A 17203-nucleotide genomic window follows, 5' to 3' on the forward strand; every position below is an offset into this window, starting at 1 on the left:
TGCGCGCTCCTGACGGGTGTGTTTCCTCGCCACTGGAGCTGTGAGATCTGTCAAACGAGCCACGATGTCTCCTCGTACCCTTTCAAATTAAAATTGCCGCAGCTGGGGAGTGTATTTGTGGGACACTCGGATATTGTTCAAGGAAACCTACTAAATTTGGTGTTACATTGGGGAATTACGTTGGTTTCTGTAACATCGACCTGTATTTCTAAGATCATTTGCAAGGCGAGATACCCTCCATTAGTTTTGTTTTGGAAACCAAAACCGGCAAATAGTGCAGTGAATACCAATGACTTCACAGTTGTAGTGGTTCATCCCACCCTTGCTCGCGCTCAGACTTCGGTACCCCCCCCCCCCCCCCCCCCTCCCTCCCCACCGATCTCTCTCCACCCAAAGAGCCAATGCGATGTCGCTTCTGGGAGTGCTTTCGTCGTACACGGCCAATTATTAAAGCTGCTATAAAATACATGCACGTCGTTATTTTGCAGTGATATTATTGACAATTAAAATAGGCTAATAGTTCAGATAAAATCCACCGTATGTCTCACACGAGGAGTGATCGTTTAAGGTGAGCAAAATGTATAAATGCAATGAATGCATTCGATCAACAGCCACGATGGGGTGTTGTCCGTCCGTGGAAGTTTAATTAACATGACGGATGAATCGTGTAAAGCGCAAACACATGTTCAGAAACCGGCTTCCATTGTCTGCATTGGAGTCGCAAGGATGCTTAATTTGCCGGTAGCGATTCTGTGGTGCAGCCTACCGAATGACGATCATTTGGGCAAGGCGCAGCAGGGAGAAAACATTGCACTGACAATCACAACCTTCCCTCCGCATGGATCACTGTCAGTGGTAGACCCCAGACTGTCAGGTCACATCATCACATAGGAAACGCCCGTGGTGGACCCCAGAAAGCAGAAGTATCATGTTCCCTCCGGTCCATTTGCCAGTGAGAAACATGATATGGGGTTTTACATATATAGAGACTGGTTGTTCATTTTGTCAATTCGGCAACATTAGCCAACATACATGTTGAAGGGATACTGCACCACAAATAGATAACCCAGCTGTTCAATGTGTTATCAATTGATGTAGCGTGTTATATTTGCATATTAGGGAAGAAGATGTAAGAAAGAAAAAAAGGTTCCAATATATAGTGCACTAGAGTGCTTATCTTGCCAGAATTGTGGTTGTCCATCTTGCCTACAGGTGTGAACCGGGTTGTCGATCTGTGTTACATCATAACTTGACAGAGTTTTTGTCCGGTGCTCTGCTGCAAAATTATTACGTAAGGTTAGATGGGCAGCTATTTGAAGTTAAAGTGATGTAGGCTCAGATTAATATACACTAACTAACCACAACACCGGGTCCTCTGGCACACAATTAGACCAATTAGGAAAACTGAAAGTCTTCATTTCTTTTCAGGACAAGCGCAACAGCACTAATTTAGTACGATATTTGGACGATTTTGCTTAAATTTTGTTTTCCATCGTGCACTCTTACGTTGCAAATTGCAATAATAAACAATGTTTACCCATGGCCAGCAAGTGTTTAATAGAATCAGTTGTACGCCCCCGTTTAAAGGAAGGAGCAGTGAAAATCTCCTCCAGCACCATGGACAGTTCCTTAGCGCTATGAGCAAGCAAAAAACACTGTGTTCCTTCCTGTACACCTAATTAGATTAATTAAAATGAATTACACAGTCACAGTGGGTAATAAATGAATTTATCACCTTCATTTCATGATGTCCTCTATCTGTGACTGTTGCATGTTTCTATTTTTGACGGCAGACCACGAATAACCATCATACAAGCGGACTACTGCATATTTGATATTATTTTACCATTATCTTACCCTCAAGTTATTTGGAAGTTATAGTATTTGTTTAAATGTTTAAATTGATCACAAGGAGGTGTAAGACAGTAAATTACATACAGCAAAATCTACACTTAGAGCATCAGCAAGTACATGTCACTCAAAGTAGGACATAGTGTTCCTCTAAAAATGGAAAATTGCTAAAATAGCTCTGTATTCACAAGACTCCCCTGTTCAAAGGTGTGTTGCTAAGCCTTCCTTCCTGCTTATAGAAATCGTTTTGGGATCTGTTGCATAAAATCAGGACATTTTGTTTCCATGACAACCGCAGTTTGCTGCAGTGCCAGTTGTGATCACTGTCCTAAATTTGATGTACCACACTGAACTGTCAACATGTTATTTTAAAAAATGCTGCATTCGAAGCAATGGATCACTGTAGCTTGGCCAGTAAATCTATAGCCGATTTACCCAAGTCATTCGGTTATTCCTTTTTGCTTCCACAAAAGTATAACTATATGAAAAGTCCAAGTATAGTGTTGTTGCCTGAATTTTAGTTCTGATGTGTCTATTTGAGAGAACCAAAAGACATAATGGCTAACATCATAATGCAGTGCTGACCCCTTGGCAAGGGCCGACACATAAATAATCGGCCACAGGCATCACTCAAGATGGAGACCAGGCAGCACTGCACTTAGCGCTATCCTAGTGCTCCATCAGACTGTCCATGAGATCAAAACACTTCAGTGCATTGTTCCTCTGGGTATATGAGGCATCTTCTTAGACTTCTAAATAATCAAATAATTATACACAATAGAAATTCTCAGCACTGTTTTCTACATCAAACAAGCCTTAATAATGTATCATAAAAGCAATATGACAAAAGTTGCATTTGACATGACATTTACTTTGTTTTCCCATCTCGCTCTCGGTGTGTTTTTAAATGGGACTGACAATGTGTTCATATATTTCTGCAGCTTTGCTGTCACCGACTTATCTCTTCAAACACGCCAAGCCGGGCTGAACTGAACTCAATTGCTCTTCACTGTCCCTTTCCATTGATGGTGGAAAGCGAGGTAATAAGACTCATGACCTCATTTTGTGTGGATTTTAGCTATGATCCTTACTGAATGGAATATCTTGCACAATTGGGTTAAATAGCCAAATCCTGATTTGCACATTATTGAAAATACCAGAAACATTGTGTTTATTTCTTATGCTATTTTGTTTATTTTTTATAAGGGTAAATTCCAGTCACTATTTTCAACCAGCTGCCTTCATAATCATATCTAACCTTTATCTATCATTGTTAAATATTTGACGTGTTTAATAATAGCAAGTGTTTGCATTAAATATGAAAGTGCCAGACTCTGCTGACACAAGAGGATGAATCACGCACATCCTGATTCTTTACACGCTCAGCGTTTAAAAACACAGACAGATGGCGCCGGAGAGCATGTTTCTGCCCAAATGCCAGCCCGTGCAAAGTCTTGAATGGACTGTTGCCATCTACAGCCTTAAGCAGGGAGTTTGTCTCGAGATACTCTGGACCGTAACAAATGTTATAGCAATTTAATATGCAATGTGTTAAGGGTAGCGGATTCAACTCTGCAGACAATTGTTATTACCGTGTCCACTGAAGAAACAGCTTCATGCTCACTTTTAAGGGTTGGAAAGAGAAAAAATAAAATTGGCAAATAACATAATCTGTTTGAAATCCGTTAAACCGCTTGTGTTCAAATCTGAGAAGCTACATCTTTTAATAACCTAATCCACAGGGGGGAAAAAAATAGTGAAACCGATACTGAAGCCAAGCGGCTTCCGTAATTCTCTGTGCGTAACTGATCCGTTTGTCAGTAGTACATCAGTTTTGTTTCACCTTATTGATTTAATATTGCATCGATGAACTGCTGATTTAGATTTGAGAAGGTGCGTTGTCATGCAAATTCTTCAAAATAAGAGTACAACACAGTTTTCTTGATTTCCCAAATCCTCCTCATCTAACATAATGACAGTAAATCCCTTCAACAACATAGTACAAACTGAACATGATACTTGTTCGTGTTTGATCAGTATGTGGTCCACTTGTAGGGTTATTTGAGGACTTGCTACCAAGCTGGCATGCAAGACAAAGTCGCTCTCCTGGCTCCTCACAGCTGGGTTGCTAAGTCAGTCCAGCTCTGGATCATAAAAAGAACGTAGATTGCATGCAAAGTACTGCTGAGGGCTGTAACATTTTATTCACCACATGTGTATCGTATTCTAGTTTGCAGACGTAAATTCATGTATGGTAATGAAGGATTAAACAATGTAACTATACAGCTCTTTAGGCTTTAATACATCCTGACAAAGCATTTCTTTGCGCTGTTGTATGATGAAGTGGAAGCACAACTCCCTTTTTTTGTGTCTAAGAATGAGTGCGGGGTTTGACGGAGAAACTGGGTCAGAGTGTGCGTGCGTGTGTGTGTGCGTGCGTGTGTGTACGTGTGTGTACATGTGCGTGTGTGTACGTGTGCGCGTGTGTTCAGTGTGAGCATGAATGTCTTTGACACCCGACAAATCACTTTTGATAACTTCACATTTTTCATCCTTCTCATCCATCAGAGGCACAACAAAGAGGCTGATTTTAAAAAAAAAAAGTTTATTCCAATTGTCTTGATCAAGCAGAACATTAAAGCCAAATAAGCAACATCAAAACCAGACAATTAACTGGACTTGAAAAGAAACCAAGGCCATTCTCTCCCAGTTGCTCTTTGATCCACGAAGTGGAATGGAAGTTGAATCAATTTGATATAAGTCTCAAGTATACTACACAATCTGACTGGTGAAGCAAAAGCGGCGCCAAAATTCACAAATAAGAACTGACGACAACACCAACAGAGAACAAGCACCCCTGTGCCATTAGATCACAGTGAACTTACAGAAGATATCAAAAAGTCAACTTTATAAAAAACACAGGTATAAAGTGTTTCCATTTACAGTTAATGCATCTAGCTGGAAAACAAAAGACTGACTATCTATCAATGTCGACACTCTATGAGCAATACATTGTGGTATGAACTCTAATTTTGCTAAGCAAATTCCCGCAATCATTTTAGTCAGATCAATGGATTTGATAACAATATGTCTTTGGCTAATGATAAAATTTGATTTATATTTGTTGTTTGAGGTTCACAGCATATTTTCAATGTGCTTATGATGTACAGCGGCACCAGTTCAAACCGGCATTGTCAAAAGTTTGAACTGGATCCCAGTGATTTACAATACTGCTCGTAATTTTTTCATTCGTCGCACGCCCTGTATTTTTTCCACAATGCAGAAGGCACACGAAAAGCTTATCAGATGTGCATTTACACACTTTAGGAAGTGAGTGGTTTCAAAATTAATTGCACATAGAATACCTGTAGGTAATATTAGCGAAAATAAGAATATGATTCCAGACACATTATATATTCTTTTCAAATATGTTTTGTGCATATTTTAAAATCTTGCAATACTTAACTCACAACTCTTTTGTTCAGCAATATGTGCATATATTTAATTGAGTAGGCTGCTTGAGATCTGAAATTTGAACCAGATTTGCTTCCTCTAACGCTAATAGCACCTAAATAAGTTCAGTCACTTGTTTCTGAGAAATGAAAGTGATGCCTAGATGGAGGTCAAATGAGGGTCAAATGAAGAACAGCATTGTCTAATCTCATTTAGAAACTACAGAATAGCAAAACATCAAATCCACTAAGCTACACATATGCAACACAAAATGCCCTTAGAAAAAAGCCCACTGAAGCAGCATTAAAAGTTAAGACGCAAACAATCAATAAAATGAAAAATAATAAAAGTCACATGGATTTCAGTTCAATCATGATTTCAATATTCTTCTTTACATAAATTGAGAGCTTTATTATTAAAAGTGAAATATTAATATAAATTTTCTGCTTGTTTTTTTGTAGCTTATATTTTTATTGCCAGTTTTTGTCACCTTATAATATTGATAGAAAAATGATGAACGGCCATTTTTTTTTCAAGTATGGGTCAGTATGATTGAATGTAAAATCCACATTCGCATTTTTGTTGGTTATGTCATTCCTCAAATGTAACATCAAATTTGAGGGCAATCTTAACTGATCTTGTGCTCCCTCAAACCACATCCCAAGTATTTCTAAAATGAATAGATACGAATAAATAGTACTAATACATGGTCAGTCAGACTATTTAAAAAAATTCTCCACTTGAGCTTTCAAAATGTTAGACTACAGACAACAGAATCTTTTCCCCATCTTTCATTTTGACATTTTTTACTACAATATGACAGAATGTCAAATTACCAGGTGACGGCTGCACTGACTACAACTTGAAGGCCCTGCAGCGCATAGTGAACACGGCTGGTAAGATTATTGGTGCTTCGCTCCCCTCCTTGAAGGACATTTACACCTCCCATCTCACCCGCAAGGCGACCACGATTGTGAGTGATGTGAGTCACCCCGCTCACTCTATGTTCGAGCTTCTGCCCTCTGGGAAGAGGTACAGAAGCCTGCGCTCCCGCACCACCAGACTCTCAAACAGCTTCATACTCCAGGCTGTTAGGATCCTGAACTCGCTTCCCCGTTCTGCGTAGCGTCCTGTACTTTTACTGTCTGTATGCACACTGGCTCTTATTTGTTGTGTTATCTGTTTATTTATTATTTATTATTACTCTTATTATTTATTGTTTGTGCCTTCTTGTTTTTTACATTGCGTCGTTTACTTGTATGAGTATCGTGTACTATGTCTTGTCACCGTGGGATAGAGAAAACGTAATTTCGATCTCTTTGTGTGTCTCGGCATGTGAAGACGTTGACAATAAAGCAGACTTTGACTTTGACAGCGGGAGTGTCATTTAATAACACCTCCACACATAAAACAGTCAAAATGTCATTAAAAAATAACGGAAACCACGCAGCATTTAAATGACTGTATAAGATAACCCGATACATTTCACTATGCAAATCGGAAGAATCATGTTCACCCTGACTCTTATTGATTAGGCGTGTTTTGCACACGGCACTTCTGTTTTCGTCCCGAAAGAGACTACAGCAACAGAACCCGTTAAGTTGCATCGAAAAGGAAATGGCATGAGGCTAACTAAGCCATGTTTGGAATATTGTTATCAATGTTTCGTCCAAATGAGACATATTTTAGAATCATGCAGATTCATGCTGAAAATAGAAGTTCTGGGATAATGAGGTTGAATGCATTGAGGATGATTACTTCTCTCACAAGATTAATAAAGTAGACCGTATCTATCTGACTAGCTAGCTCATGACAACGTTTGGATGATTTAAGGATAGAAGCGTTGGCTTGGAGGGATTCAAGGAAACTGTTTTACATCTGTGTATGAGTCAATGACTGCCAGGAAGAGATGATTAGATCACGGCAGTTCTCTTCTGGTTGCCTGCTGAGAGTCAGAACACAGAATTAGTCCTGACATGAACATGCTGAAGATTACAGAAAAGTCCTCACTCATGCAACAGTGGATTGTGACTGCTTACTAGCTGCCACCATTATTGAAAAGTCATTGTGGCAAAAGTAAAATCATTGGCAACTTATACAATTTTCATTTAGAATATAGCTCTTGATGTATAAAATCATCAAGAAGTGTGGACAAAGCATGCATGAGCAGGCATCATAATGTGATTTTTGGCCATTACACAAGCTTGGCCAGATTTAAGGATGGCCAGATGTGCACAACACAACCCCGACCGGCAGCCAATTTCTTTCTAATCTGTGCTCGCAGTAAGCTGATGGCTTTCCTTACTGGAGAACCTGGCCAATTTGAATGGAGCATTTAAATCGGCACAGTGTCCGGCCCGTGTAGACAAACACGAGCCGCAGTTCATCTGGCAAAATGTCAATCATAGGATTTGAAAGATGAAGGAATTGAAATGAATGTGTCAGTCAAATGATGCAGGTGTATTTTACAAATAGTGCTTCTACGGCATATATACGTAGCAACCAGCGTACCTCCAGTTGTAGAATGGACTCCTTTTCATTTTGAGTACTTAAGAACAAAAGAAAGAGACAAGTTGTACAATGAGTATGAGGGTCAAACACAATGCAAAACATGAATCATGTCACCAGTTTTTACGAATATAAAAATATTATTTCAAAAAAATCCACAAGGTTGAGAAAAATGTTGCCGTAGCCACAGTATGACTCTGAAACATATTCTTTCAAGTTCCGTCAGGTGTGGTGACCTTAAAAGTAGTGTGCATAAATTGTGAACGGCCAGACACCTTGCATCAAACAGCTCATTTAGCACATCTTGTCCTTGACGAGAAGCGCTCCGTGTCTGCGCTCTTTCAAGTATTCCCGCGCTTCCGCCACCCACTACTGTGATATGCATCTGGGATAAATGACCTACATACTACATTAGACATTGAGCTGTGGAACATTGTGCGTGCAGGCGTGGGGGCGGTGTATTTGTTTGACCTAATTATTCAATGTGATCGCTTGTTGCCTCTTTCAGTTGAGTTGACGTCAATAACTCGACAACTAATTTGAGGGCAAAATATTGCACATTATACGTACCTCCAGTGTGGATGCTCTGGACTCTGTGGTCTCACTTGGCCCTATGCTCCTGGGTATGCTGGACACAAAGTAGCCAGCTCCTTTGGGAATTATGGGCTGTCTCACGACCACTTTGCCTTTCCTGGTCTCGGCCAGGAACAGGCTGTACCAGTAGGCGTCACTGGAGATCAAGGTGGAGTCGGCAATGGTGGAGCTCCGCTGGCTGATCACACTGTTCCTGCTGATCACACTGTTCCGATTAGCCGGGGGGATCTTGATGGGCTTTGGCTTTGGTTTTTGACACTTGAGTACGATAATAACCAAGATGGTAATGAGCAGCATGAAGGAGACAGCCCCTAAGCCGATGACTAAATATAGGTTGAGGTCAGTGAAGACGTCATACTCCAGCGGCAACTCTGTTGTCTCTGAAAAAGCCATGGAGTGTTCCACGGTGGATATTTTGATAGTGACTGTGGTGGAGAGAGCGGGGTCGCCGTTGTCTTTTGCGACAATGACTAGACGTTGATGCCGGGGGTCTCTGTAGCTGAACATTCTGGTTGTCCGGATCTCGCCGTTGTATTGATCCAGACTGAAGAGGCTTGTGTCACTGATTTGCAAGAGCTGATATGTGACCCTGCCGTTTTGTTCAGAGTCGGCGTCAATGGCGATTACTTTGGCCACTAAGTGTCCCTTATCCGTAGATCTCGGTATCACCTGCTCTACCACAGAGCCCTGCGCCCGCCACGGTGACACTATGACAGGGGTGTTGTCGTTTTGGTCCAGAATGATGATATGGACGGTAACATTACTGCTCAGCGGGGGGACCCCCGAGTCTCTTGCCTCAATGTGGAAAAGATACTCCCTCTCTCGCTCAAAATCAAAGGTCTTCAGGGCATAAAGGTCACCGTTTTCTGGATTGATGGAGAACAGCATTGACATGGATGTGTTCACTATCTCCTTCTCCATAATGAAATAGACCAAGTACTGGTTCTCATTCAGATCTGGGTCAAGCGCACTCAGAGATGTCAGCAATGCTCCCGGCAGATTATTTTCCATAACGTGAATCGTGTAAAAGGACTGAGGAAATGTGGGCGCATTGTCATTGATATCATGAATCTCTAAAGTGAAGGTCTCGCTTTCAGTTAGCGGCGGCGTGCCTTTGTCCGTCACCTTCAGCGTGATTTCATATTTGCTCTGTAGCTCTCTGTCAAGGGGCTTTGAAACCAAGAGCTCAAAGTAACCCTCTGAGGATTGATTGAGGATGAAGGGTAGGATTTCCTGCTGACTTAAAGTCAGCTCCACTTCCCCGTTGACTCCGGAGTCCCTGTCGCTGACGCTGACCACGGCAATCAGCGTCCCCACGGCGGTATTTTCGGCCACAGCACTTTTTAGAGACTTGATGGTCAGCTCGGGGTAGTTGTCATTCAAATCGGTGATGGACACCATCACTTTGCAGTGTCCTAACAGCGGGGTTGACCCTTCATCCTGAGCTTGAATGTGCATCTCAAAATTCTGATTCTCCTCAAAATCAACAGCCCCCTTCACCTTGATCTCGCCTGTATGTCGGTCCAGCGAGAAGAGCTCCTGCGTCTTCTCGGATGTGTAGAGAGTATAAGAATATAACAACCGTGCGTTTGTGCCTTCATCCAAATCTGTTGCATTTAAGGCCATGACCACAGTTCCTGCACCGGAATTCTCTGGAACGTTGACTTCAAATACCGGCTGAATGAACAGGGGGGCGTTGTCATTGATATCGAGGACATTGATAATAATGCTGGCTGTGCCGGATCGAGGAGGAACCCCGCCATCCACAGCGGTTAAAATCAGATTATGCACCGTGTCCGTCTCCCGGTCCAAATTGCCATTAAGAACCAAATCGACATATTTGGAGCCATCGCTGCCAGTTTGAATGTCAATGTTAAAGTATTTGCTCTCACTTAGGTAGTAGGTCTTGATTGAATTAGCACCAACATCTGCATCTACAGCATTTGTTAACGAGAATCTCTCACCGGGAGGGGTTGCCTCGGAAACATCCAAATAAATGGTCTTCCTCCGGAACACGGGCGCGTTGTCATTAATGTCCATGATCTCCAGTTCGATGTTAAAAATACGAATCGGGTTTTCTAGTATGACATCCATTTTCAGAAAGCATGAGGCTGTTTTAGTCATGCAGATGCTCTCCCGGTCGATCTTCTCACGGATGATGAGCTCTCCGGTGTCTTTGTTGATGTCAAGGTAATTTCTGCTGTGAATGACGTCCAGCTTTGCTTTCCGTTCCACCATGCTTCGGACATCTAGACCCAAATCTGTGGCAAGGTTGGCAACAAAGGAGCCCGCTTCCATCTCCTCCGGAATAGAGTAGCGGGTGATGGAAAGCACAGAGCTCCATAATGCACTGAATGCAAAAGCGGCCATCAGCAGCTGTGTCCGTGAATGCGCCATGGGAGACGCCATTACTCTGCCTTTTATGAATAGCGATTGAGCAAATTCGTCCCGATGTTCAGGCTGTCGTGATGCGAGGAAGCGCCGGCGTCATTCTTGCCTCCACGCGTGGGGGATGCAGCAAGCGGTCCATGCAGCAGCAGGGGCGTGTGCAGCGTTTGTGTAGGCTGGCCTCGGGTGGCCCAGCTCACAAAAAGGAAGTGGGTGGGGGCGAGGGAGGCACAAAATACCACCCAAAAATGCATCAATATTCATTCCTATCAAAAAACATATTTAGTGCGTGTGTAATTGGGTAATCAACACGCGCAAAATAGTCATTTAATAAATGAGAGTTATTTGACTGTCTTCAGGGCAGAATTTTATTTTATTTTTAGAGCAACAATGAAACACGTATGTCCGACTGCAAGCACTAATGAGCACTGCTCTCACCGAGAACCATATAACCTCCCACTTAAAATCACTAATCAAGATAAAGCAGACAGTATATTAAATTGAGTTTTCTTTTGAGGTAACCATGGCAACCATTAGTTCTTTGTCATTGCGTGTGCCTGCATGAGGGCTTAAGCTCAACAACGGGGATGATTTTGATGAGAGATTCTGGGGCATGTGTCTCTATTTGCCTATATTGTACCTCCATCTAGTGACACATTTAGGTATTACAGAAACATTCTGGCCACATCGGGAGGGCTCGGCCACAACCTTTTTGCATCTGGAGGAGCACATGGCCATGATGAGGTTGCAGCCAATTAGCTCCTCTGCAGAGTGAGTGATGCACTGCACTGAGCTTTTGTTATTGGCAGTGGCAAAATGAGCGATCGCACTACTTACAGTGTCAGGCTTAGCTGTAGAAGTATTGCACGTGAAAACATCACACGCAAGGTTGAATGTGAATTTTATTAATAGAATATATATGCTATACAACACACTTTGTACAAAGTGAACATTTCTACTGTATATGAACATGTATGACGAGAATGATGAATCATGGAGACTAAATACAGACGATATGACAATCTGAATTTTAGAACACATTTAAGTCATTTTGTATTGTATAACCAACATAGCAAGCCTAAAAGCCACAGGAGGATCATCACCATTTGAATTGTATAATTATTTGTGTGTGATATGAAAAATAACAGTCAAAACTACTCAGAGAAATTAAGACACCACTTTTCCACCATAAACAACACTTCTTGAGGAGGAGTTAGCACTTACTGTTGATATTAGTATCAATCAATTTGGGGCTGTAGGTTTTGGACACGAACTGGGAAAACAACATTTTGTTTCAAGTAAGCCCTAATATAAGCCTCTTTTATTGTAACTACAGCAAATTCCTTTTTAAAATCCTGTACAATTTTTTTTAAAGAGAAGAGACTCATTAGGTACAAATATATCATACACAGCGTGACCAGAAAGGTCGGTGTCTTATTCAAAACCCCTACTGCTTATGAGGCCACCATCTTTTCCATACGTAGGTTCATATTTAGAGATTAATTTCTTTTTCTTCCCAAAAGTAGAAAATGTGTTGTAGACATCTAGGTCACCTCGAGGTGCAAGCTTGAGTGTGCTGTAGCCAGATGTGGTGCCGGGAATGTACACATTGTGCTGGTAGTCTGACGCCTCTGAGGGAACGTACACGTTGTGCTGGTAGTCCAGTGCCTCGGACTGAGGCTGTGTGTACTTTGAAGTCCAGTTGAAGTTAGGATCAGTTTCATCTTGAAGAGACATCTTGCAGTCTGTGAAAATGAGCATTGAAGATGACAATTGTATGATTGCACTTACATGACTAAGAAGGGACACTCACCACTTATACGGTTTCCCCAAGTCCAGTACTGTGGTGCCACAGAGCAGAAATACTCATCAGCACTGTACTGCTGTGGACGAGCTAGTGTGCCTTCCATATTTCCAGAACTATACCTGTAGAAATAAAAATGCAACTTTGGTATCGTCTGCATGCAGTGCACATTGGCACTTGCACGCACTGTCTGTCGTCTTTTGACCTATTCACCTCTTGTATGCTGAATTGCGTTGATTCTTGGTCCAGGTCCAGTCCTTGGTGGAATACTTTAGCTGCATGGATGAAACACAGCAAATGCAAATCAATAAGTCGCTCAAGTAGAGCAAATGTGTTTTCTGCTTGACTGGTGTGCCCTTTTCTTCTTTGTTTATCTTGACATTCAATGGCTCTGTAGCTTGCTGAAAAAAAAAAGAAAATACTTCTTCGACATGCAATTATCATGCAGCTAATTGACGTAGCCGTCATACCGTTGACTGAGTAAGAGTAAAACAAAAATGTTCAAATGATGCTAATTTTGTGGGTGCACCCCCTACTACAAATATGTAAATTTGGTAGTAATCGGCTCCAGAACAGAGTTGAAAAAAACAAAACAATTTTCACAGGTTTGTAATTTGCCGTATACGCCTGAGGAGTCAGAGAAAGCAAACCCTAATGAGATCATTATGAAGTAATGAGAGACAAATTGATTTGGTGTGAACTATCACACCACTTGGGGTGCATGAAATGACTAATGGAATAAATCATGAATGTGATTGCAAACTTAGCGGCTCATCAGGGGCACCTCCACATTGTGACGCATCCTACTGATGATTTACACAAATCAAAGTTCAACATCTACTGTGCACTGTATATAATGTGTGAATTAGAAGCTACGTATTTTTTTCATGCCCCACTTCGTTTAATCACATCATTATAAATGTATTTTGTGTGCTTTACCTCTTTCTGAGTTGAAGTTCTGTTGTTGGCCAGATCCTTACGGTCCAGTCCGCTCCAACCAGATGTCAGGTAGTCAGTGCTCTTGGCATTGTTCTGTCCAGTAGACAACACCGGACTGCATGGTTTAAGGAACATGAAGTCGCTTTTGGAGGATTCTGGTGTCAGACACATCTTGTAGCAGTAGGATTGCGGGAGCCCGCCGTTGCTGTTCGCCTCTGTGCACCCGAATGAGTCCGTTGGCATTCTGATGTTCAAATTGGACTTTTTGAAGGTGTCGGCGGTGTTGCCGGGTGACACCGAGCGACAGCAGCAGCAGCAGATGTTGGTGGGGGGAAAGTTGGACTCTTTGTCGGACACGCTGTCCTTCAGCTTCCTCACTGTAACAATGACGATGATAGCCACTAGAAATGTGAAGGAGATGGTGCCGAGAGCCACGATTAAGTAGAGGCTAAAGTTGGAGCTGTGACGGGGGCTCGGTGACAGGTCACCCGAATCGGGCTGAGATCTTGGCAGGCTGTCAACCACTGACAGAATGATGGAAACCGTGGCCGAGAGGGGGACTTGGCCATTGTCCTTCACCAGAATGACCAATCTGTGCCTTGTGGGGTCTTTCTCTACTAACTGTCGTATTGTCCTAATTTCTCCTGTGTATAAAGCCACGCTGAACATACTCGGATCAGTCGCTTGAAGCATTTGGTAAAAAAGGCGTGAGTTCTGACCCGCGTCGGCGTCCACCGCCCGTATTTTGGTGATCAGGAAGCCAGCATCCACAGATCTTGGCACCGCTTCAACCGGGGGTGTCCCATTTTGAGGAAGAGGTGACACAATGACAGGTGCGTTGTCATTTTGATCCAAAATAAATATTGTCACTGACACGTTGCTGATTAAAGGTGGGAACCCAGCATCTTGAGCTCGCACTGTGATTTGAAAGTTTTTTAACTGCTCGTGGTCAAACGACCGGAGGGCGTAAATATTGCCATTATCTGAATTGATAGAGACGTATGTGGAGGCGGGCATCCCTTGAACATCAACTTCTATTATCGAATAGGACAGGTATGCATTCTGGCCATAGTCTGGGTCCTGTGCCGTCACAGAGCAGATGGAGGCCCCCGGTGCATTATTCTCCGTCAAGTAGACAGTATAAGCGGGTTGTTTGAATAGAGGCACATTATCATTCACATCAGACACTTGGACCACAATGGTTTTCCTTGTAAATAAAGGCGGAGAGCCCATATCTCTTGCAGTCAGAGTAATGTTATATTCAGCCACTGTTTCCCTGTCTAGAAAATCACTTGTCACCAACGTGTAGTAGTTTTTAAAAGAAGAGTGCAGCTGGAAGGGGATCAGATTTGGGATCTCACAGTCCACGTTGCCGTTTTCCCCTGAGTCCTTGTCCGTGACGCTGATGACAGCAATAACAGTGCCAGGGGGCGCGTCCTCGTGAACAGGCGTGGACACGGACGTAAGGATGACCTCTGGGAGGTTGTCGTTCCGATCCAAGACGTTCACCAGCACCTTGCAGTGGACTGCGACAGCGGAAGGACCTTTGTCCTTTGCCTGGATGTAAATTTCATGCATCCTTGCTTTTTCATAATCGATCAACCCTTTGACTTTGATTTCCCCCGTGCGCGCGTCTACTACGAAAAGCTGGCGCACTTTGATGGGTGCGTGCCCGCTGAAAGAATAGGTGATGTCTGCGTTGGTTCCTTCATCCAAGTCGGAGGCGTTGAGTTTGATGACAACTGCACCCTTTGCTGCGTTTTCCGCCAGCCTTACTCGATAGAAAGATTGATCGAACACTGGAGCGTTATCATTGGCGTCTAAAACTGTGATGTCAATTTGCGCAGTTCCGGACTTCTCTGGAGAACCTCCGTCCACCGCTGTCAGGACCATCTGGTGCGCGCTCTGATGCTCCCGGTCCAACGGGTTTTGGAGAACGAGTTCGGCGAATTTACTGCCGTCACTTCTTGTCTGGATGTCCAAATTGAAATGCTCATTGACGCTCAGCAAATAAGTGCGCAACGAATTGGAACCCACGTCCAAATCTTGCGCGCTCTCGAGAGGGAAGCGGGATCCCGGTAATGCAGATTCCGAAATGTCTAGATTAAATTCGGTCCACGGAAAGCTCGGGGAGTTGTCATTCACGTCCAGAATTTCGACCTCAACTCTGTACAGCTCCAGAGGGTTTTCGATGACCACTTGCAAATGAAAAGAGCACGCCAAACTCTGCTCGCACAGTTCTTCGCGATCTAGTCTCTCGTTTACAAATAAAACTCCGTTTTCCAAATTTACCTCCACGTACTGCCTCCTGGTACCGGAAACGATACGAAATCTTCGCGCAGAGAGTTTATCCAAATCCAAACCCAAGTCCTCGGCTATGTTTCCCACAAAGGCGCCATGTTCCAGCTCTTCTGGGATGGAGTAGCGGATCTGTCCACATGCCGAGTCCAACAAACAGACAATCAAGGCAAAACCACAAAGTATGGACCATTTGACGCACACCTTTCTCCTATTCACCTCTTGTGTGTCCATTTGGAGGCTGGCTCTCAACTCCCATCAAAACTTGACGCTGAGGCCAAATTGCGCACAATGCAGTTTGGAGGGCAAACAATGAAAAACTTGACATTGGTGGGACTGATGCGGCTCCTGTCTGCCTGAGAGCAAGGAGAAAAGAGAAAAGAAAGGGGGGGCGGACTCACAGGAGGGTTTGCACAGATTAGTGTGTGCGTGCGTGTGTGCGCGCGCCCTCGTATCATTGGCCCTCACTGTTTCTTTTGGGGGCAAAATGACATCTGCTTGGATCTCTACTGCCTATTATAGCCCGGTCCAACTCATGTCACAGTCCCAAGGTTTGAAAATTCCACCATTCAAGTTATTAAAGCAATTACATTCATTGTAACTATATGTATAATTACAATTCTGATTCTGAGAAGTCTGAATACAATGTAAAAAAAAAACTGCTGAGAAGGCTTCAAGTGAAAACAATGTGAGGGCATTCATCAAACCTACTGCATCATCCGGATCTTTTCGACTATTATGCCTTCAAAAAGATAATAATGCTCAAAGAGGAATTAAGGGAACAATGTGGTAATCATTTGTAGACGTTATAAATAGTATAGCATTTGAGGATTTTGTATATGCAATATTGCTATATAAATCACAATTAAAATAATCATTTGCAATACAGCATCCATTGGAATTCATTTGATTGTGCAAGTATGTTGTGAACTGTGAGTATTTAGAACATTCCAACACATCGGAGACTACTATCCCTTCAACAGAGCAGTTTTATCTGTTTATCGTATACCCAACACACGCTCGACCCATTTCCCCCCCGAAAAAAAAACAGTTACCCTGGCTGAACGCTGAAAACACAATCTGTCTGCAGCAGTGAAACGGCAGCAGATGGCGAGGTTTTCCACGGGCTCATGCTCTTTTTAATTAATGGAATGGAGATTAGAGGGCATTTTCCCTGGATCATTAGTGAACAGAGGAATTAAGACATTTTGTGAGAAATAATCCCAAGGCTATCCATGTAATGCACATGTGGTTTCCTCTCAGTGGTCATATTGACCTGCTTTTCACGGCCTAAGTGCATGGCATCACTTACCCACTGCACAACTAAGTAGCTCAGATAAGGGGACACAACCACCACATTTAGGGATC

General features: G+C 42.8%; 2 protein-coding genes across 2 annotated transcripts; both read right to left on the reverse strand.

Moving 5' to 3' along the window:
- Window positions 1–7821: 7821 nt before the first annotated feature.
- LOC133168393 (protocadherin alpha-C2-like) lies at window positions 7822–10815 on the reverse strand. Its single transcript, XM_061299934.1, has 2 exons — window positions 8383–10815; window positions 7822–7852 (listed from the first exon to the last, which is right to left on the reverse strand). The coding sequence occupies exons 1-2, from the start codon at window positions 10813–10815 to the stop codon at window positions 7841–7843; spliced, it is 2445 nt and encodes an 814-aa protein (XP_061155918.1). The 3' UTR covers window positions 7822–7840.
- A 950-nt stretch (window positions 10816–11765) lies between these two features.
- Window positions 11766–16131, reverse strand: LOC133168251 (protocadherin-10-like). The gene is made up of 4 exons (XM_061299688.1): window positions 13538–16131; window positions 12812–12873; window positions 12608–12720; window positions 11766–12539 (listed from the first exon to the last, which is right to left on the reverse strand). Exons 1-4 carry the CDS (start codon window positions 16067–16069, stop codon window positions 12229–12231), a joined length of 3018 nt encoding a protein of 1005 aa, XP_061155672.1. The 5' UTR covers window positions 16070–16131; the 3' UTR covers window positions 11766–12228.
- Between the last annotated feature and the right edge of the window lie 1072 nt (window positions 16132–17203).

This window comes from Syngnathus typhle, linkage group LG15 (assembly GCF_033458585.1).
Source record: "Syngnathus typhle isolate RoL2023-S1 ecotype Sweden linkage group LG15, RoL_Styp_1.0, whole genome shotgun sequence".
Lineage (NCBI taxonomy): Eukaryota > Metazoa > Chordata > Actinopteri > Syngnathiformes > Syngnathidae > Syngnathus > Syngnathus typhle.

Excerpts from the sequence above, each read along its gene's own strand:
- LOC133168393 (XM_061299934.1), bottom strand. The coding sequence starts at position 10,815 with ATGGCGTCTCCCATGGCGCATTCACGGACACAGCTGCTGATGGCCGCT.
- LOC133168251 (XM_061299688.1), bottom strand. The coding sequence starts at position 16,069 with ATGGACACACAAGAGGTGAATAGGAGAAAGGTGTGCGTCAAATGGTCC. Across the intron at positions 12,874-13,537 it reads GAACTTCAACTCAGAAAGAG|CTAAAGTATTCCACCAAGGA; the intron begins GTAAAGCACACA and ends TCATCCATGCAG. Across the intron at positions 12,721-12,811 it reads CGCAATTCAGCATACAAGAG|GTATAGTTCTGGAAATATGG; the intron begins GTGAATAGGTCA and ends TTATTTCTACAG.